The sequence below is a fragment of the Geotrypetes seraphini genome, chromosome 8 (genome assembly GCF_902459505.1).
Source record: "Geotrypetes seraphini chromosome 8, aGeoSer1.1, whole genome shotgun sequence".
NCBI classification, from domain to species: Eukaryota; Metazoa; Chordata; class Amphibia; order Gymnophiona; family Dermophiidae; genus Geotrypetes; species Geotrypetes seraphini.
The window spans coordinates 34,062,133-34,084,735 of NC_047091.1; the positions used below are offsets into that span (position 1 = coordinate 34,062,133).

The 22,603-nt window shown below is 42.1% G+C and overlaps 1 protein-coding gene across 1 annotated transcript in view; it reads left to right on the forward strand.

Annotated features, from left to right (window-relative positions):
• The window catches only part of CLIC4 (chloride intracellular channel 4), a 48,667-nt gene extending 27,032 nt beyond the window's left edge, over positions 1 to 21,635 (forward strand). Inside the window, exons 3-6 of the mRNA XM_033956874.1 lie at positions 153 to 278; positions 3,273 to 3,379; positions 18,473 to 18,654; positions 20,303 to 21,635. Coding sequence (XP_033812765.1) covers positions 153 to 278; positions 3,273 to 3,379; positions 18,473 to 18,654; positions 20,303 to 20,467 — 580 coding nt within the window. The 3' untranslated portion in view covers positions 20,468 to 21,635. The remainder of the gene's footprint in view (positions 1 to 152; positions 279 to 3,272; positions 3,380 to 18,472; positions 18,655 to 20,302) is intronic.
• Positions 21,636 to 22,603: the final 968 nt, after the last annotated feature.

Below are 22,603 nucleotides of genomic sequence, written 5' to 3' on the forward strand. Positions count from 1 at the left end.
CAACAGCTTATTTGTTGACTTTAATTACACTCTTAATTGAAGAAGATATAATGCCCCTCACTACATGAAATGTCTGCTGGAGTGTCCTTACGCAGAGAAACTGGGTTCTGGTTTTATTTCAAACTCCGTGTCTTGACCTCTTTACGCATTAGGAAACCAGCAGATCTGCAGAACCTGGCTCCCGGGACCCACCCTCCCTTCATCACCTACAACCATGAACTGAAGACAGATGTAAATAAGATTGAAGAATTCTTGGAAGAGGTTCTGGCTCCGCCAAAGTAAGTGCCAAGGACATCCCGAGGCTAGAAAACACCTGCATGAGAAAAAGAAATGATGGTGTCTCCCTGGAACTGTGCTGATGCAAGCGAACTTTATCTACAAACTTGATGGCAGATAAAGGCCAAGTGGCCCACCCACAGCATCCAGTATCTCCTCCTCTCCTTATCGGCTCAGGCTCTTAACATTTGTATCTCCTCTTCCTATAGGCTAAGGCTCTTTACACCTGCATTGTGATGTCATAGAGCTTTTTGATTATAGAAACAAGGTGACAGATAAAGGCCAAATGGTCCATCCACAGTACCATTATCTCTTCCTCTCTCTAAGAGATCTCACTTGCCTATCCCAAGCTTTCTTGAAGTCTCTGTCTCCACCACCTCTACCGGGAGACTGTTCCATGCATCTACCACCCTCTCTGTAAAAAAAGTAGTTCCTTAGATTACTTCTGGGTCTATTACCTCTTATATAAGTCTTCCCAAACTCTCTCTAGCCCCCCCATGCTTCTTGAGTGGGGGAGGGGGAATATCCCCAGCTTGTCCAGCCAGAGGTGAATCAGTCCCTGGTCAGCTCTATTAAACTCTTCAGTTGGCAAATATGTTAACAGCTCATATAGAACCTGTCTGAGTAGCAGACAGTAGTAAAGGGATCTTTCATATCAAGTGCAGGGTCAGGACAAGTTGTTAGCACTGCATGTCACTCCTCTTAACAGGCAAGCTTAATAGTAGAGAATGACACGAGGACAAATTTTTCCCTGTCCAGTCCCCGCGAGTTCTTTTCCTGTCCCTGCCCCATTCCTGCAAGCTCTGTCCTCATCTGCACAAGCCTCAAACACTTTAAAATCATAAGTGTTCGAGGCTTGTGTAGTTAAGGCAGAGCTTACAGGAATGGGACAGGGACAGCGACAAAACACGAGGACGGGATGAGCAAATTTGTCCCTGTGTCATTCTCTAAACTGCACCACTCTTGAAATCAAAATGTAGTAAAAGTGAGCCAAATATAGGACAATCAAACCATTGTGACATCACTGATGAGGTTGGCTCTTATTGGTGAAATGAGGCATTATGACATCACAATGCCAGCTCTGGTTATCAGAGGCTGAAACTCTTCCCACCATTCATTCATTCAATTTTCTATACTGTTTTCCCAAGTAGAGAATGACACGGGGACAAACATTTCCCCGTCCCTGCAGGAACTCATTTTCTCGTCCTGTTCCGGCGAGCTCTTTTCCTGCCCTTGCCCCATTTCTGCAAGCTTTGTCCTCATCTGCACAAGCCTCAAACACTTGAAAATCCTAAGTAGCAACATTCTAGAGTTCAGATTTTGATGTCATAATGCCTCATTCCACCAATGCCTAAGCTTCGTCCTCATCTGCACAAGCCTCAAACACTACAAGTAGCAACATTCTAGATCTCAGATTGTGATGTCATAATGCCTCATTCCACCAATGCCTAAGCTCCGTCCTCATCTGCACAAGCCTCAAACACTTGAAAATCCTAAGTAGCAACATTCTAGAGCTCAGATTTTGATGTCATAATGCCTCATTCCACCAATGCCTAAGCTCCGTCCTCATCTGCACAAGCCTCAAACACTTGAAAATCCTAAGTAGCAACATTCTAGAGCTCAGATTGTGATGTCATAATGCCTCATTCCACCAATGCCTAAGCTCCGTCCTCATCTGCACAAGCCTCAAACACTTGAAAATCCTAAGTAGCAACATTCTAGAGCTCAGATTGTGATGTCATAATGCCTCATTCCACCAATGCCTAAGCTCCGTCCTCATCTGCACAAGCCTCAAACACTTTAAAGTCACAAGTAGCAACATTCTAGAGCTCAGATTGTGATGTCATAATGCCTCATTCCACCAATGCCTAAGCTCCGTCCTCATCTGCACAAGTCTCAAACACTTTAAAATCATAAGTGTTCAAGGCTTGTGCGGTTAAGGCAGAACTTACAGGAATGGGGCAGGGACAGGATAAGGAAATTGAGTTCCTGCGGGGATGGGGAAAAATTTGTCCCCGTGTCATTCTCTACTTAATAGCACAATATTGGCCATAATTAAATGTAGTATTTATGTAGGGTTTTTTTTTAAATAGAATTGGGGTTTTTTTTGTCCAGAATGCTGTATACTGCCTAACAAGGTGTAGAAATATCAAAAAAGTGCAGTGAAATTGTAAGACTTTAAGAGGGGAAGTTATCAATGTTGGCTAGCATTAAGAAGTGTTATTTGTACCTAGGTTTTGTTGCATAAAATGGGTACTTTATCAAACACCAAATTTGTGCAACTGACGTATTAAGCCCCATCTTGCTGATAAATTCTTTCTACTCTTGTGACAAATGTCCTTCTTTTCTATTGCTTCATGTCCTCATCAGATACCTACATCAACCTCCTTCTACACACTGGCACCTCCTGGAGATTTCTGGTCCCAAATAGCTTCTAAGATCTCATCTGATAATATCCCAGGCAGCATCGGTACATGAGGGAACATGAGCATTAACTTTGAATAGCAATAGATATTATTTTTCTCTGCGTTCATCCGCGCAGGACAATTGTGGCCTGTCAAGGATACCTGGAAGGTCCTGATTTGCTGAGACTCCTCAGGACCCGTCCCTTGGGAGGGGCCTCGGGTACCTCAAGCCCCTCCCAAGGGAAGGGGCCTGAGGAGTCTCAGCAAATCAGGGCCTTCCAGATATCCACTTAAAAGGGTTCCCATAATCATGAAGTAAACCTAACCCTAGCACTAGACAGGAAGTGAATCTTTAGAGTGTAGTGGAGGGGGTCGGGTTCTCCCCTCAAAAAGACAAAATAGTATCTTATTGGGGTGGACACCGCTGAGGGCGGTCACCGCTGGTGCATGCATTTGTCAGTTTTTCTGTTGTTCATTCAAGTCCTTTTTTTTCTTAAGTATGCTGCCTGCTAAGGGAATAAATATTTGTGTAAAATAAGGAACAAGTCTGTCCCATTCCCTCTTTAAAATTTTTACTTTTGATCTATTTAGATTCATAAAGCTTTCACCAAAGCACCCGGAATCTAACACCGCTGGAATGGACATCTTTGCCAAATTTTCTGCTTATATCAAGAATTCAAAGCCAGAAACCAATGAAGGTAACCCTTTCACTGCCTTAGCGGTGCCCTGGATGGCCCATTTTTAACAGTTTGGGAAATGGCGGGGGAAGGGAGAAGTATTTTCTACTGTTTTAATAGCCTTTTGATTTGATTTTTTTTTTTTTCCTTTGAGGTGAATTCTTTCATTTTTACCCTGCAGTTCCCTCTTCCTCCTCACGCCTCTCTTCATTATCCTCTTTGTACTTTAGGATGACTTGAAATATTATTTCAGATAAGGTTTCTTTCCCTTAGGAACTATTAGCCGATGCCATACCAACCCAGCAGGAGCTTTTCAGGACAAGACAAAAGCCCAAATCATAGAAAACAAATATATAAAACCCAAGCTTGTACCTCGGGAGTCTTTATCCGTGTAAATCTCAAACTACAGCTTATGTAAATTAAATACAACAGCAACCAAAGAAAAACTTACATTTAAAATGAAACCTTAAATGCGTTTCAAACCTAGGACAGGCATCCAGTGGCTGGCTCCCTTTCTGTGGCTTGTAACTCTCATATTTTTAAGCTTATATTTAAGGCAGTAGAGCTGTGTGCCTCCTGAGATTTCAGGTGTGCCGGGGCACACTGGGGATGAGGAGAGGCACCGGCTAACTGCCTCTCCCCCACACAAACCTCCCGAAGCTCGGGACCGAGTGCACATGCACAGGTGTCGATGCGATGATGTCACGGTCATGCGTATGATGTCATTATCCACGCATGCGCAGATGTACTCCCGACGCGGCCTTGAGGTCAGGGACTTCCAAAACCCGGACAAACTGCCAGGTTTTTGGAAATCCCTCCAAAACTCCCAAGTCTCTTTCCTGGGAGGTCTCTCCAAGTACCGCCCCGGACATCCTGTGTTCGTGCATGAGATTTTTGTTACCGACATGCATCGCTTTACACTTATCCACGTTGAACCTCATTTGCCATGGCGATGCCCATGTCTCGAGCTTGATTATGTCATGTTGCAGATCTTCGCAATCCCCCTGTGTCTTCACTACTCTGAATAACTTTGTATCGTCCGCAAAGTTAATCACGTCACTCGTCATACCAATGTCCAGATCGTTTATAAAGATGTTGAAGAACACGGGTCCAAGCACCGAGCCATGTGGCACCCCACTGGTGACGCTCCTCCAGTCCTCCAGTATTGTCCATTTACCCCCACTCTCTGTTTCCTATGATCCAGCCAATACTTCACCCTCGATTCCATGGCTCGCAATTTTCCGAAGTAATCGTTCATGCGGAACCTTGTCGAACGCCTTCTGAAAGTCCAGATCTACAATGTCGACAGGGTCGCCTTTGTTTATCTGCCTGTTTACTCCCTCGAAGAAGTGCAGCAAGTTTGTCAAACAAGATCTGCCTTTCCTGAAACCGTGCTGGCTTGTCCTCATCAGACCGTGTCCGTCAAGGTGATCAAGGATGTGGTCCTTTATCAGCGCCTCTACCATTTTTCCCGGTACCGAACTATAACAATTGTTCAAAAGACGTCAATGGACCCCAAACTAAGTTAAATATCTTAGAATGTCCCAATATGTCGACATTCGTTTTCTCATACCTAGAGCTTAAACATAAGCTCGCCCACCAAAAAGAAAAATTAAGTCGATCACAATTTTTCCAATTGCCAGTTATCATCTGCATGGCTACCCCAGCCATAATCAGAAAAAGCCGGCATTTATAGCGGTCCAGGGGGGCTTAATATATAGTAATGTTCCACATATAACTACCTCATAGGTCAAGGGAATTGTAGATTCCAAAATGAGATTAATCTGTCCCCATATAGACTTCCAAAAGTTAAGTATCAAGGGACAATAGTATAGCAAATGATCCAGTGTCCCCATGTGTAGATGACAGTGCCAGCATCTATTCGATTTAGAACTATCTAACTTTTGTAACCTAATAGGGGTCCAAAAAGATCTATGTAACAAGAAAAAACAGGTTTGTCTCATAGATGCTGACGCTGTCCATCTCATCCTCCAAGTCGCCATCGAGACGCAGAAATATACTGCTTTATCTCGATGCTCCAAATATCTCTTAAGACTAGATTTTGTTTTTTTATTCAGGAATTCAGATAACAATTTATACCACCTGGCAGCCTGATGTCCTAAAAAAAAATCTGTCTGGAAGCATAGGACCTGCGAGCTATAAGTTGAATTCTGCAGATGGGTCACTTTGTTTGCCTGGATGTTTTTTCTTGAGTTCCTCCTGCCCGGATAACCAGCTGTTCTTCTCAAACTAGCAGGAAAACAGCCTCGTAAGCAAGGAGCAGCTGCTGAGCCGGAAGTGTGCAGACCTGGGATTAAATTCCGTACTGGCAGATAAGAACTCCGGGTTACTAAGCAACCCTGCACCTCTGGGACCTGGTCTGCAGCTTGTTCCAGGAAGACGTTGCTCAGAGCAGCGCTTTTTCCGGGCGTTTGATTTCTGGAGGGAAACCTTTCAAGCTTCGTTTGAACCCACAGAACTAGGGGAGCACAAAGAGAGCTCAAAGTGGCCAGGATTAACAAGCACCATCCCGATGCTGAAGGGCTAATGACGGATGATTGCGCTAATTTTAGCCAACTTAAGAACATAAGAACTGTCATCTCCGGATCAGACCTTCTGTCCATCAAGTCCGGTGATCTGCACACGCGGAGGCCCAGCCAGGTGTACACCTGGCATAATTTTTAGTCAGTTAATAAATTAACTAATATAATAAAGGTACAATCGTATTCTGTAAAGAACAATCTCAACTCAATGTCCGTTGTAAATAGTTAAAGCAGGGGTTCATTCACTCAAAACATCACAAAAACAGGACAGTTGACAAAATCATAAATAAACGGAGAAAAATAAACCTCAATTGTGGGTCGCCAGGACTACACAAGTACCTAAGCTCACCACCTCATCACGGGTTTATAAAAAAACTCCGTACAGTTATATATTACTTTCATACTTCAGCATCACTTTAGAAGAATAATTTTCAAAAGATTCTCAAAGGATTTGAAATTAAACGTCCTGTAACGTTCCCCATAATTCTTTTCAAGCTCGGATAGATCTAGAGAAATTTTTACGTAGGTTAAATTTATGCTCTTTCTTTCATGAACATCCTAGTATAGAACCTGAGAAATCCTGTGTGCGCCCGAAATCCAAATGGAATCCTCCGGGGCCTCCGAACCCCATTATACTAGCTTTTAAGAATTTAATGATTCAAGATTTACAGCGAATGGATGAAGATGCTAAACAACGAAAGTATTATAATAATTTGACCTCCGCTGAATGGACAGCATTACAATCTCTACAAAAAGATCCCACAATAATCATTAGACGCGCTGACAAAGGGGGTGCGATTGTAATATGGGGTTTGGAGTTATATTTAGCAGAAGCCAATAATCAACTCTCTAAAAGAGATACATATATGAAAATGACTAGTGATCCTTCACTGGAAATATTTGAAAAAATTGCTCAAAAGAGTTCTGAAGCCTTAAAACAAGGCTTCATAACAAAAAAAGAATATATGTTTTTGACACCTCAACACTTTAAAATTCCCATATTCTATCTTCTTCCCAAAATTCACAAAGATACTCAACATCCCCCTGGACGCCCAATAGTTTCGGCTCGCGATTCCCTGTTGGAGAAGACAAGCAAATACATTGATATAAAGCTGAAGGATCACCTGAAAGATATTAAGTCATATATTCAAGATACTACACAGTTTCTTAAAATGCTAAATGACATTGAACCTGATGCTTTACAAAATTGTACTTTAGTCACTTTTGATGTATGCTCGTTATATACCAGCATACCCCAAGATGAAGCTCTTCAAGTGTTGGTTAATCTATGGAATAGGCAATATAACCCTGAGAGTGGGTTTGTACTATTTTTGAAAGAACTAAGTGCCATAGCATTGAAAAACAACTATTTTATTTTTAATGGAGAACTCTTTAAACAACTTTCTGGCATAGCTATGGGTGCATCGTTTGCCCCAACCATAGCCAATTTATATATGGCGTGGTTTGAAGAGACTTTCATCTATAAATTGGCAGGATTTCAATGTGTGTTTAAATGGTGGCGTTTTATAGATGACGTGTTTGTAATATGGCTAGGAACCCAAGTCCAACTTCAAGAATTTGCTTCAGAGCTAAATCAGTGCCATGAATCCATCAAATTTACTATGTCATCTAGTAAAAATAAAATAAGCTTTTTGGATGTATGGATACAATTGGATGGAATCCGTTTAACAACATCGGTATTTCGAAAACCAACGGACAGAAATACATTGCTGAGATTTGACAGTATGCATCCTGTACATTTGAAAACCAGTATTCCCTTTGCTCAGTTTTTAAGATATAGGAGAATTTGCAATAGTAAAGAAAACTTTCTCCAAGAAGCAAAGGTACTGGAGCAAAGATTAAAATCTAGAAATTATCCAACTTCTATAATTAAGAAAGTAAAGAAAAGAGCGCTATTTAATCCCAGAGAGACACTACTGGATTATAACAAATCTCCTGAGAATGATGAACAATCTGAAATAATCCCCTGTATTATCAAACAGACATGCGCATCTCCACAGATGATCAAGAAATACAAAAAACATCTTCCACTGCTTAAAACACTTCCATGTTTTGCAAATAAAAGATTTATTTTTCCTCAATCCAGAAACAGAAATTTAAATGATTGGCTGTGCCATACATCTAAAGAAAAATTTACAGAAGAGAGTTTAGAATCTACTCTTGGACATAGCCCATGTGGACATTGTATTAATTGTAAAATCATGTCCACTATCTCGAATTTCATAAATCCTACTGATGGGAAAAATTACATTCTCAAACATACCTCCACCTGTCAAACAGCTAACGTGATCTACATAATACAATGCCCATGCGAATTATTCTATGTGGGCCAAACATCACGCAATTTAACCATAAGAATAACTGAACATAAAAGTTGCTTAAATACATGTAAAATGACAGCCCCAATAGTAGCTCACTGTTTAAAGTTAAAACACAAGTTTGAAAGCCTTAGATGTTGGGTGGTGGAGAAAGTGATCCCTTCAATGAGACGAGGAGACATGAGAAAGCTTTTATGGCAAAAGGAACAACAATGGATAAACCGTCTCCATACTATAGAACCACTAGGTTTAAATTCTGAATATGAGTGGCAATCTTTCTTATGAATGCAAGGTTCTTTTGTTTGGATTGAGTATTATATGTGAAGCATATGTAAGCATGTGAAGCAGTGAGGATTGACCTATGACCTTTCGCGTTTTTGCGATGATGTCATGACGCCCGACTCGATTCAGTTTTTAAACGAGTCGGGCGCGTATCTCGGTCTGAGGGCCATTTTGAGAGAGCCTGGCCGCCCGTTATACAGCTGATAGCGTGGAGACTACTTTGTTAAAGAATCCCCTGAAGTAGCCTGCTTGCAGGCGAAATAGAAGATCTTATCTATCGGGACGAAGATTTTTCTTCAGATGAGTGTTTGACTCTCTTATACACGCTAAGATGCATAAGTGTTTAGCCACGCTACTAGACGTTGTTTAGAATTTAACTACAGCTGGAGCTGATTGCCATACATTTAGTTAGTTTGGGGCTGTCTCACTTATTTATAGAAAATTACAGGACGTTTAATTTCAAATCCTTTGAGAATCTTTTGAAAATTATTCTTCTAAAGTGATGCTGAAGTATGAAAGTAATATATAACTGTACGGAGTTTTTTTATAAACCCGTGATGAGGTGGTGAGCTTAGGTACTTGTGTAGTCCTGGCGACCCACAATTGAGGTTTATTTTTCTCCGTTTATTTATGATTTTGTCAACTGTCCTGTTTTTGTGATGTTTTGAGTGAATGAACCCCTGCTTTAACTATTTACAACGGACATTGAGTTGAGATAATTTTTAGTCACCCATATCCTTCTATGCCTCTCGTAAGGGGATGTGCATCTAGTTTGCTTTTAAATCCTAGAACGGTGGATTCCGCAAATACCTCCTCTGGGAGAGCAATCCAGGTGTCCACCACTCGTTGCGTGAAGCAGAACTTCCTGATATTTGTCCGGGACTTGTCCCCCCTTAGCTTCAGGCCATGTCCTCTTGTCCGTGTCACATTGGACATTGTAAATCATTTGTTTTCCTGCTCTATTTTGTCGATTCCTTTCAGTATTTTGAAAGTCTCGATCATATCCCCTCGCAGTCTCCTTTTTTCAAGGAGCCACACCTAGATCATTTGTTTATTTATTTAACTCATCTTCCAGCCTGTTGTCCCCAAAGAGCTCAGAACGGGTTACAGGTTTAACATACGTAATTTCTGTACACGTTTACAATACAAGTTTTTGGCCTAACTTGATACATGCTACCACTATTAATTATTTCTATAGCGCTACCAGACGTACGCAGCACTGTACAGAGTTACAAAGAAGACGGTCCCTGCTCAAAAGAGCTTCCAATCTAAACAGGCAAGACAGACAAACAGGATGTCATGGATACAGTTAAGGGGAATGGTTCATCTGCTGGCTGGGTTGGAGGGCAGAGGGGAGTACAGGACAATCAAGCCACTGATGAGGTTGGCTCTTATTGGTGGAATGAGGCATTATGACATCACAATCTCAGCTCTGCTGCCCAAAGACTGAAACTCTTCACACTACTACTATGAATTATTTCTATAGGGCTACCAGACATATGCAGCGCTGTACAGAGTCATAAAGAAGACAGTCCCTGCTCCAAAGAGCTTACAATCTAAACAGACAAGAGAGACAAACAGGATGTCATGGATACAGTCAAGGGGAATGGTTGGAGGGCAGAGGAGTAGGGTTAAGGATTGAAATCTATATCAAAAAGGTGGGTTTTCAGTCTGCTTTTAAACAAGGGAAGAGAAGGGGCTTGACGGACAAACTCGGGTAATTTATTCCGGGCATAGGGGGCAGCTAGATGAAAGGAACGAAGTCTGGAATTGGCAGTGGAGGAGAAGGGTAACGCTAAGAGCGACTTATGCTAGGAGCTAATGATAATATACAGTTTACTGGTTACAATTTGCTATGGTTGTCCTTACGATGCAAGGTTTCCAGTAAAAGTTAAGCCTAATTTGACACACAGAAAGTTAGTGTTTGATACAAGTTATCCTTCTTTGACACATACTGGTTCTGGTACCAATATACATCTCTTTGTAGTCTATCGGTCAAGGGTAGGGGTTCAGGTGAAGAGGTATGTTTTTATTGCTTTTCAAGGGATCTGGTCTACGAGGGCAGTCGATTCCATTGGCTCGGTATGAAGTGGGAGTAGGACCGTCGCTTTACGGTTTGCAGTTGAAGGGCATGACCAGGGAGCGTTTTGAGGCGAATTTCATCCTGGGAGCGGAGGGACCGGTTCGGCACATACGAAGGAAGCTTAGTCATCACTCGTCTTTGTTTCAAGTTTCAAGTTTATTAGTATTTGATGAATCGCTAAGCGATGTACAAAATTATAAAAAGAAAGTTAAATTACAAATAGACAGACCAAATGACATAATTTTTGAAGATGAGACAAACTTGAGTTGTGAGGAAAGGGGGGAAAAGTTACAACTTTTTTTAGAAAAAAGGAAAAGAACAAAAGGGAACGAGGTAGTTAAAAATCTGAAAATATTAAACGAATCTAAAATTTAAATGTTAAAAAGCATCTTTAAAAAGATGGGATTTTAAGAATTTTTTGAAGGAGGAGAGGTCTTTTTTAGTTCCGCTATATTTTTCTTGAGATAAGGAGACCAAAATTGAACTCAATACTCCAGGTGAGGTTGCACCATGGAGCAATACAGACTTTAATTTCATTTTTGGTAGGAAGTTTGTGTGATGCTCATGATTGCTGAATTTAATTATCAAAATCTTTTTTTTGGGGGGGGAGGGGGGCTGCAAGCAAAGAGCCTGAAAGTTTAATTGGGGAGAGTGTAAGATTGACGGTACGCCTAGGGTGCCCACCACCTTTGCACCAGCTCTGTATTTTGTAAACGGCCCGGTGTGTGTGTGTTTGGGGGTCTCTGTGTCACTTTGAGCCAGCTTTTTAAAATTCTTATCCAATGCCATATGTACAGCGGAATTCACAGTAAGGAACTCATTTGCTCTTGTTTAATAGTTTAGCTACTTTCAGTAATGTTAAAACAATTAACTGGAAAGAGTTTGGTGACCAAAGAGGCATCAGATATGACAGTGTGATAGCTCCTTATCTTGAGTGTTTCTCGGCAGGACAGGATGGGCGTGCTTAGAATTAGAAGTCACAGAAGACACTTTGGAAAAACTTTGGTAAGAATCCTAAGAGGGAATAAGACAGTTCAAGAATGTTAAACCTTTGAAATTAAAATGATAAAATATTTTGACAAAGATCACCACCATGAAGACGTTTAAGACTGCGTTGTCATCTCTCTGTCTCCTGCTCACCCACCCCTCCCTCTTCCTGTGAAACTGTCCTCAAAATGCTTTCATGTTTTCCTCATATACACTTCTCCCTCCGTATTCACGGTTTCAGCATTCGCGGTTTCGATTATTCACGGTTTTTAGCTTGCTGGCTCCTCCCCCCAAATTACATCAGCTTGCATAGAGAAATTGCTGATTCCAATAATTTAAAGAGAAAATTGATTCCCAGCACTTTCTTCATCGTGTTTTGCTTCTCCTTCAGGAACCAGGCCAGGTCTCCCACCATGTTATTCGCGGTTTCACCATATTCACGACGGTTTTTAATAGAAAACAGCGAATAACATATGAAAAAGTTATTCGCGGTTTTTCTGTATTCGCGGTTCTGTTAACCCCCTATCACAGCGAATATGGAGGGAGAAGTGTATATTTGTCAACATTTGCTTATTTCTGATTTGAAGAAGAAAGGTTACCTTCGAAAGCTCATCATAAAATGTATTGAGTTTGTCCCCCCCCCAAAAAATACTTTATTTCCTGTGGGTTTTTTAAATGTTTTATTTCTATATATTACCTTGGAAAGTGGACTAAGAAAATACGTTGAAAGAAATGCCAGAAGGAATCATTAACGTGGCTCTATCATGCAGTACAGATGTGCCACTGCTCAACACATCTGTTCACACAGCACATTGCCGGAGATTACCTCAGGGGGAAACATTATACGAATGTCTTGCTGATTTATTTATAACTTATGGTCATATTCCATTAGTGAAATGACTTCAGTGAAATGTTCTGCCTGTAAATATCCCAGCTCAGCAAAGTGCAGCCTCCTCCGTCACCCTGTCCCGGCTCTAGTCTATTTGCTAATTGCGCCTGAGGCTAGCTCCTGGCTATTTTGCCACCCCGGTGATATATTAAATACTGGCCATGAATTCTGCTGCTTTTCATTTCTAGCCAGCGGCAATAAAATCAGTTTTTATTCTCTTTTTTTTGTAATGTGATGCCGTTTCACTCCTGCGTGACAGGAGATAGCTCTTAGGTACTCTGTGTGTGCTCAGGATAGAGCCTTCCCCCCCAGTACCATAGTAAAGGGGGGGGGAGGTCTGCCCCGGGCATCATCATGGTGGGGGCGCCCCTCCTCCACCCCACCTTTTCCCATTCCTCTCCCCACCGCGTGCGCACTCCTCCTTCCCTTCAACGTGCTCCTCGCAACGGGAGAATCAAATAGGACCCGCAGGCATTATGGGGGGGGGGTTGGGGAAGTAGCGGGGGAGGGCAGGGATAAGGGCGGGGGTGGGGCACCACTGCCCCAGGCGACTCACCATCGCTGTGCCACTGCTTCCCCCACCCCATTTTCCCCACTGTGTCTCTGCCACTCTCCTCCAGGGCTTATCAAAGGAGCCACTCTGGAACAGAGATTAAGGGGAACGCTTGATGGCGCCTTTATCCCGTGTGTCATGGATTCCGTTTTATGTAACTCTGTGCATGTCACACAGCTTTTAAGTTAGAAAAAGTTAATTACAGTAAAAAAAAAAAAAAAAAAAGCAAAATGTTGACCGGGCAGAGAGATCTCGAGATTCGATGGAGTGTCTAATATTTCAAAGAGAAGTGAGCTGAACAGTGAGAGGTTAGAGAAACTGGGCCTCTTCTCCCTTGAAAAGAGGAGACTGAGAGGGGACATGATTGAAACGTTCAAGATAATGAAGAGAATAGACTTAGTAGATAAGGACAGGTTGTTCACCCTCTCCAAGGTAGGGAGAACGAGAGGGCATTCTCTAAAGTTAAAAGGGGATAGATTCCGTACAAACGTAAGGAAGTTCTTCACCCAGAGAGTGGTGGAAAACTGGAACGCTCTTCCGGAGTCTGTTATAGGGGAAAACACCCTCCAGGGATTCAAGAAAGACAAGTTCCTGCTGAACCAGAACGTATGCAAGTAGGGCTAGTCTCAGAGCACTGATCTTTGATCTAAGGGCCACCACGGGGGCGGACTGCTGGGCACGATGGACCACTGGTCTGACCCAGCAGCGGCAATTCTTATGTTCTTATGAGCTGGGCAGGAGATGGACACTTGTATTGTCCTGGTTCTATGTTTTGATTCTGTTGAATGCAAAAAATTCTTGTGGTGTTTTGTGCATCCTGTATCTTGACTAAGGTTTTGCCTATTTGGTGATGGCCATTTATGGACTAGATTAGAAATGGTGGGTTTCTGATGTCTAAGATGGGCTATTAATGGAGGCCCCATTTCTCTTCTCCATCCTCGAGGGAGTGCAGAGGAGGGCGACTAAACTGATAAAAGGTATGGAAAATTTTACATACGCTGACAGGTTAAAAATGCTGGGTCTGTTCTCCCTGGAGAAGAGGAGACTTAGAGGGGACATGATAGAAACCTTCAAAATCCTTAAGGGCATAGAGAGAGTAAATAAGGACAGATTCTTCAAACTGTGGGGGGCCACAAACACTAGGGGTCACTCGAAGAAATTGAAAGGGGACAGGTTTAGAACAAATGCTAGGAAGTTCTTTTTTACCCAGAGGGTGGTGGACACATGGAACAAGCTTCCGGAGGAGGTGATAAGCCAGAACTCTGTACAGGGGTTCAAGAAAGGTTTGGATAGGTTCCTGGAGGAAAAGGGGATAGAGGGGTACAGATAGAACTTGAGGTAGGTTGTAGAGGTGTTCAGAAACCACTTCACAGGTCGTGGACCTGATGGGCCGCCGCGGGTGCGGACCGCTGGGCGAGATGGACCTCTGGTCTGACCCAGTGGAGGCAACTTCTTATGTTCTTATCCTGCCCCTCGCGGTAACCAACATTTCTCTCCTATTCCATCCAGGCCCTCCCCCCTCCCTCTGTGATGAATGGACCTTTCTTCTTATCTCTTCCCAAGATTATGGCACTGGGCTGGTGCGGGACCTTGAGTATCTGTGTGTTCTCAAGGCCCCGCACCAACCTATAGCCATAATCTTGGGAAGAGGTATGATGAGAGGTCTGGGTATTGGGGGAGGGGTGAGAGAGAGAGAGTGAAAAAGAGCAATGCTGGTTACCGCTAATTCTGTGGAGTGGGCAATTATTAGAAGAATCTAGATTTACATTTAAGATTAAATTTAACAGGTTTTTTATTTAACCCTGAAGCATGGGGGAGGGGGGAACATTATAGGAGGTGGGCTATTTTTCAAAAGAATATGATAACTGTTTTGTGAAGGACTGGATGATTTTGTGATTCTACTTTTCCACAACATGAAATTTCACAAAAAAAAAAAACCCCTCAGTGTTTTGAAATTTTAAAAGAAAAAATGTCTCCCACCTTTTGTTGCTTAATCTAGAGCCTCAGAAATCAAGCGCGTTCTGATTTTCACCCTAAATCCATCGGCCAAGCCTGAGAAAATTTGTCAGGCAAGTGATGGTGGGATGCAAGTTCACCAGAAAATGTTAATTAAGGACTTCCCAGATATAAAATGGGTGGGGGTGGGGGTAATAAGCCACTCTACCCTGTAGCATGGGGTTTTTACCCTGGTCTAGTATAAATTTTCCGACATTAACTTTACTTTCTAATGTAACAGTATTAATGCAAGGGGGGAGGGGGAAGCCAGGCAAACCGCTGCCAGAATGCAAATACATGCAAATGAGCTAAATATGGACTGACTCCCAATGCAGGAAGCCATGTTAAGAGAAGTAAAATTTTAATGTGGAAGTTAAAGGACCTGCAAAAACACTGGAAATCCATCCAGCACATCTAATCCTTCAGGCCGAGTCCTATGTTCACCCAGAGAGACAAGGCTGCTCTGAGAAAAAAAGCTTTTGTACATAAGAGAGGGAATTTCCAAAAAGCTTAACTGCGAATGGGGAGGAAGAGGCCTTTTCTAACTCTTCCTCCTGTTTTCTGACATGTCTCCTCAGCCAATAAGAAAAGCTGAAAGCGTTAGAATGGCTTTTGGTGCAAAAGTAAAGTTTTTTCCTGGATTAGGATTAGCAAGGATTTATTTTAACATGAGGTTCATTTGCATGCCATTATCTTAACATGTACAATAGAAAGCAAATTATTTTTAGACCCATATCTTAGAAAAATGGAAGCTAATTTGTTTAATCTGATTTTTAATGGTTTTATTAAATCAGGAATCATAGGTAGGCGTGGAGTGAGTTCATTTTGCAGACAATGCTGCCCTCTTCTGGTAGACTGTAAGAAATGACTTTTAAAAATATTTTGAGTGAAAAGATGTGTGGTGGCCGTCTTAGTCCATTTTTCAGGGTAATATACCCCCCTTTTTACAAAACCTATGCGCGTCGGGAACATCGCAGAGCATTCAGCTTCCAGGTGATGTAATTGCTGTATTTTTATAATGTTTGTATGTACATTGTTCTTTTATCGTGTATAGTTTGTTTTAGTGCTTTTGCATGTATATTGTAACCTGCGTAGATTTTTATGATATGCGGGATATGTCTTAAATAAATAAGATTAGTGCATGCTAACGGACATTAACACACATTCCCTTTTTTCTACCTAAGGGCTACGTGGCAATTGGCAAAAATTGAACTTCAGGATAAGATCCCCTTATACAAGAGTGCAAATTGGTTTTATTTAAAATGGGATGTGGCTACAATTAAAATATGCCGACCTTTCTAAATTACACATAATAATTGTTTTATTTATATCTAGATGATGGTGTTCGATTTTTCTCTTGCGTTGGAGGAGTGTGTGGTGCAGTGGTTGGATCTACAGCCTCAATACCCTGGGGTTGTGGGTTCAAACCCCGCGCTGTTCCTTGTGACCCTGGGCAATTCACTTAATCCTCCATAGCCCCAGGTACGTTAGATAGATTGTGAGCCCACCGAGACAGATAGGGAAAATGCTTGAGTACCTGATTGTAAAAACCGATTAGATAACCTTGATAGGCGGTATATAAAATCCTAATAAACTTGAAACTTGAAACTTTTCATCCTATTAAACTCTCCCTCCTTCAAATTACACTCCGTCCTAGCTACGCGCCTCCTTTGACAAAGCTCCGCACCTTGCTCTTGTTCTTCACTTGCATCCAGTCATTTTCTGTGCTTAAAACTACAGAAGTGAATATTTACTAATGTCTGTAAAAGGGGATTGATGGTGGTAATCGGCAGCTGACTGTGCTGTCACTGATACCAGCCCTCAGCGAAACAGGGGACAGACCTAAATATTGTAACTTTCCAATTAAAAAAAGCAACTATTCAGTAAAGCTATGATTTACTTTCAAGAAAACTTTTATTTAACGTATATGCATTTCTCTATAATCTTTTCAAAAGGCAGTTTAAGTGTTTTGTATATTGGCTACCTTCTGTATTTTTGGCATACCCAAATTATCTATAATTGAAATTATAACCTAGACACTACTAATGTGTCTTCCTTGTGGTGTATCATCCTTTTTATGTTACATATTTTTTATCGCTCACTGCGTGGACAATCAATATATAGGCTGAATATCAAATACATAGTAACATAGTAGATGACGGCAGATAAAGACCCGAATGGTCCATCCAGTCTGCCCAACCTGATTCAATTTAAATTTTTAAATTTTTTCTTCTTAGCTATTTCTGGGCAAGAATCCAACTTGGGTTCCAACTGCCGAAATCTCTGTTAAGACTTACTCTAGCCCATCTACACCCTCCCAGCCATTGAAGCCCTCCCCAGCCCATCCTCCACCAAACGGCCATATACAGTACTGCCCAGTACTGGCCTTAGTTCAATATTTAATCTTATTTTCTGATTCTAGATCCTTTGTGTTCATCCCACGCTTCTTTGAACTCAGTTACCGTTTTCCTCTCCACCATCTCTCTCGGGAGCGCATTCCAGGCATCCACCACCCTCTCCGTAAAGTAGAATTTCCTAACATTGCCTTTGAATCTACCACCCCTCAACCTCAAATTATGTCCTCTGGTTTTACCATTTTCCTTTCTCTGAAAAAGATTTTGTTCTACGTTAATACCCTTCAAATATTTGAACGTCTGAATCATATCTCCCCTTTCCTCTAGGGTATACATATTCAGGGCTTCCAGTCTCTCCTCATACGTCTTCTGGCGCAAGCCTCCTATCATTTTCATCGCCCTCCTCTGGACCGCCTCAAGTCTTCTTACGTCCTTCGCCAGTCTCCAAAATTGAACACAATACTCCAAGTGGGGCCTTACCAATGACCTGTACAGGGGCATCAACACCTTCTTCCTTCTACTGACTACGCCTCTCTTTATACAGCCCAGCATCCTTCTGGCAGCAGCCACTGCCTTGTCACACTGTTTTTTTCGCCTTTAGATCTTCGGACACTATCACCCCAAGGTCCCTCTCCCCGTCCGTGCATATCAGCTTCTCTCCTCCCAGCATATATGGTTCCTTCCTATTATTAATCCCCAAATGCATTACTCTGCATTTCTTTGCATTGAATTTTAGTTGCCAGGCATTAGACCATTCCTCTAACTTTTGCAGATCCTTTTTCATATTTTCCACTCCCTCTTCGGTGTCTACTCTGTTACAAATCTTGGTATCATCTGCAAAAAGGCACACTTTTCCTTCTATCCCTTCAGCAATGTCACTCACAAACATATTGAACAGGATTGGCCCCAGCACTGATCCCTGAGGGACTCCACTACTCACCTTTCCTTCCTTCGAGCGACTTCCATTAACCACCACCCTCTGGCGTCTGTCCGACAGCCAGTTTCTGACCCAGTTCACCACTTTGGGTCCTAACTTCAGCCCTTCAAGTATAGATGAACTATGAACTTTTTCTCTCTTTTTTTTTCTAGGCCTGGAGCGGAATCTCCTGAAGACCCTGCAGAAGCTGGATGAGTACCTGGACACCCCCCATCCCGATGAAATCGACGAGAACAGCATGGAGGATATAAAAGTCTCCACCCGCAGGTTTCTGGACGGGGATGAGATGACGTTGGCCGATTGCAACCTTCTGCCCAAGCTGCACATTGTCAAGGTCAAAACCTCGGCCCCACAAAAATTCAAGTCTCTGATGAGTTTAAAGATGTTCTCTCCGTGAAGCTGGGTTAGATGTTCTCTCAGGGTGCATCGTGCTTGTTGCAGGTTTCCGGGTCTCACTGCATCTTATCAGGTAGAAACCAACATTTCAGCCATCATGCTGTGGCTTTCTTCAGGGTATGCTGTCAGGTCTGCAGTTTGTCTTTGTAAATCGGGGGTCCACCGACTTTCCCACCAAAATTCAAATCCGTGACCTACAGACCTCCCTGTTCGCAATCTAGTTAGTGGACCCACTCTATATAAAGACAAACTGCAGACCTCACAGCGTACCCTGAAGAAAGCCACAGCATGGTGGCTGAAACATCAGTTCTACCTGAAAAGACGCAGCGAGACCCGGAAACCTGCAACAAGCACATAATTGTTTTTTAATTGGCTTTTAATGGTGTTTTCAATTATCACAACAATTAAACCAGTTAAAAATTTGTGCAGAAATCTGCCAGGCCCCTATTCTACGCGCCATTTATAGAATCAGGCCCATAGAGTTTCTCTTAACATTTTAATGTTTATTATGACTAGAGCAAATAATCCACATGTACCAGTGGATCGATTTTTCACTCCGTCAAAAATTTCAAAGACTAGGGAAAATTTGATGAAGTTACAGCGAAATACTTTTTAAAACCAATAGGAGGAAATATTTTTTCACTCGGAGAATAGTTAAGCTCTGGAACGCGTTGCCAGAGGTTGTGGTAAGAGCGGATAGCGTAGCTGGTTTTAAGAAAGGTTTGGACAAGTTCCTGGAGGAAAAGTCCTTAGTCTGTTATTGAGAAAGACATGGGGGAAGCCTCTGCTTGCCCTGGATAAGTAGCATGGAATGTTGCCACTCGATGGGGATTCCACATGGAATGTTGCTACTATTTGGGTTTTGGCCAGGTACTAGGGAGCTGGATTGGCCACTTGAGAACGGGCTACTGGGTTTGAAGGACCATTGGTCTGACCCAGTAAGGCTATTCTTATGTTCTTACCAAGAGAGGCATCTGTTCTTACCTTAACTCTGTAAATACTTTTTTGGCCCCGTTTAGTCCAATATTCAGTACTAGTGGTTAAACATAGGCCTGCTATGTATGTGGCCTATTTTAACCACTAAACCCAATGTTGAATATTGACGTTAACTGGCTATATTGTGTGAAAAAGTCAGTTAGTTGCAGTGTGCTAACTGTGAATACAGCCGAGATAATCGGCTATCTCCTACTGAATATTTGTGGTTAGGCTAAATGCTATTTAAGTGCTGACCAGTTAAATAGCACCAAATATGTCTGAAAGCATGGCACAAAACAAAATGCATCTGTTAACAAAACAAGATCAGTAATCATGGCTTTATTTTTATTTTTACAATAAGATACAAATCAGTAGGTTAAAAAGTACAAGAAAATAAAACTCAGCCAAATTAATTTTGCCATAAAAATGAGTAAATTCTACCTGTAAAAATGTAGAAAATCCGGGTCTTAATTTCCTGAAAATTTATCGCTAGTGGGTCAAATTTTAGCCACCACTCCACAATTCAAGCAGATACGAGTAGCAAGTAAAAGGTCCTTTGGGATCCGCAAGGCAAGTTTTTCTCTTAACTCTTGTCTTGCTTTTTTTTGTAGGTGGTCGTGAAGAAATACCGCAACTTAGAAATCCCTAAGGAAATGACCGGGATTTGGAGGTACCTCACCAACGCCTACGGCAGGGACGAATTTACCAACACTTGCCCTGGGGACAAGGAAATTGAGATGGCTTATGCAGACGTGGCCAAAAGACTGACTAAGTAGCCCGTGGCCCTGTTTACCGGCCTGTGCCCTGTCGTATTAGCGAAAGAAGAACTAGAGAGAGAAAGAGATAATGGTGACTGCGGATGGGCCATTTGGCCTTTATCTGCCGTCATGTTTCTACGTTAGTTTCATGAGCTCTTTTAGCATGAGGGCAAGGTCGTGGAAGAACCAGGTACAGCTGGACACACGAAAAATTGTTCATTTTGGATTCCAGTCATAATTCTGAGAACTAGAGTTCCTTTAACACCAGTATATTTCCATAAATGCATTATATGATGAGGAAGTTAGAAGGGTAGAAATAAGCAATTGCAGCCCCCAAAGTTTCCACTTCTGGAGAGCACCTGCCTTAAGAAGCCACATCTCCTAATCTATTTGCGCATTCATCCTGCAGCGGCTGTGGATCGAAGGATATTCTCACCATCCAGTCAGGACGACTAAAAGATCACTCTGCATGGTTTGAGTTGTTTGGGTGTTTATATTTTTTCATATTTACAGATGAACAGGATTTCCTCTGGGTTGCTTTGTGTTTCTACCACACGGATCTGCCAAGCTGAGTCTTTATGCATGAAAAGTCCACGATTTCCATTTCAGGACCTTGTTAGGACTGTTTTTATAGACATAAAAAGGTATTATTTCACCTTTTTTTTTTTAAGACAAAGGAGAATTTATGCTATAGTTGAAGAGCTGGATTTGTGTTCTGGGCAACGAAAGTGTAAATGGTGAGTTATTTTGACTGCAACTGTTTCAAAATAGCTTAGCATTTTGCCCCAAAATGTAATTTTCCGTCACTTCTGGAAGGGTAGAAATTTCATTCCAGTTTTTACATTTTCGCCCTGTGTATTTCATCTGTCTTTGGCAGGCTACGGCTCTTCAGCTTAGACTAAAGACTAAGACTAACGAGATTAGGGCTCTTCAGCTTGGAAAGGGGAGATACAATTGAAATCTACAAAATCCTGAGTGGTGTAGAGTTAACATCATGCTGTTAACCCTTGGGAGCCTCCCACCTTTCAGCTGCCCATCTGTGGATTATTATACCCCTTCTCGGTATCCACTCATAGTTCCATAGTAACATAGTAGATGACGGCAGATCAAGAGCTACACGATCCATTTGATCTGCCCCACCCTCACATTCATTTTCAATTTGTTATTAAACCAACAGTGAATGTTATTCTTGATCCTGGTCTTTCTTTGCTATTTGGGGGATGCAGGTTGTAGGTGTCTGCCTAGCACTGTCATTGCAGCCCAATGATTGGAGTTGCTGTTTAAATGCACCCCAACCTATCCTGATCTTGCCACACCTAGGATATACACTGTAGCTTTCAGATTATACTTAAATCCTTTTCCGCTCAGTTCATCCAGAAAATAATATCCTTTCCTTTTACAAGAAAACTGATACTGGGATAACGTTAGCTTTTTTTTGGAGGGAGAGGTGATATTTCTCAATTGATCCTTTGTTCGTCCAGCTCGAAAGGAGTCACCTTAAAGCACTGTGATCATTCGCAATCATATTAGGGGAGATTTTGGTAATAATCCATTTCCTCTTTCCCTGCTCCACCCCATCCCTAGCCATAAACTTGGCCATCGCAACAGCGGCAGTGCTCAAACAGGGGCTCCAGACGAAGGCTCTTTCCAGATCCTGGTACCCACAAGGACCCCCAGGTTTTGACCACTAGCTGTTACCTTCCTCAGTTTTCAATCCTCAACCTTACTCCTCTGCCCAGCCGGCTGATTAACCGTTCTTAACTGTATCCATGTCATCCTGTTTGTCTGTCTTGTCTGCATAGATTGTAAGCACTTTTGAGCAGGGACTGTTTTCTTACTCTTTGTGACTCTGTACAGCGCTGCGTGCATTTGGTAGCGCTATAGAAATAATTAATAGTAGTAGTAGTAGTAGTGTGAAGAGTTTCAGCCTCTCATAAGCAGAGCTGAGATTGTGATGTCATAATGCCTCATTCCACCAATAAGAGCCAACTCCATCAATGATGTCACAATAGCTTGATTGTCCTGTAGTCCCCTTTGTAACTGTTCCCCTTAACTGTATCCATGACATACTGTTTGTCTGTCTTGCCTGTTTAGATTGTAAGCTCTTTGGAGCAGGGACTGTTTTCTTACTCTTTGTGACTCTGTGCAGCGCTG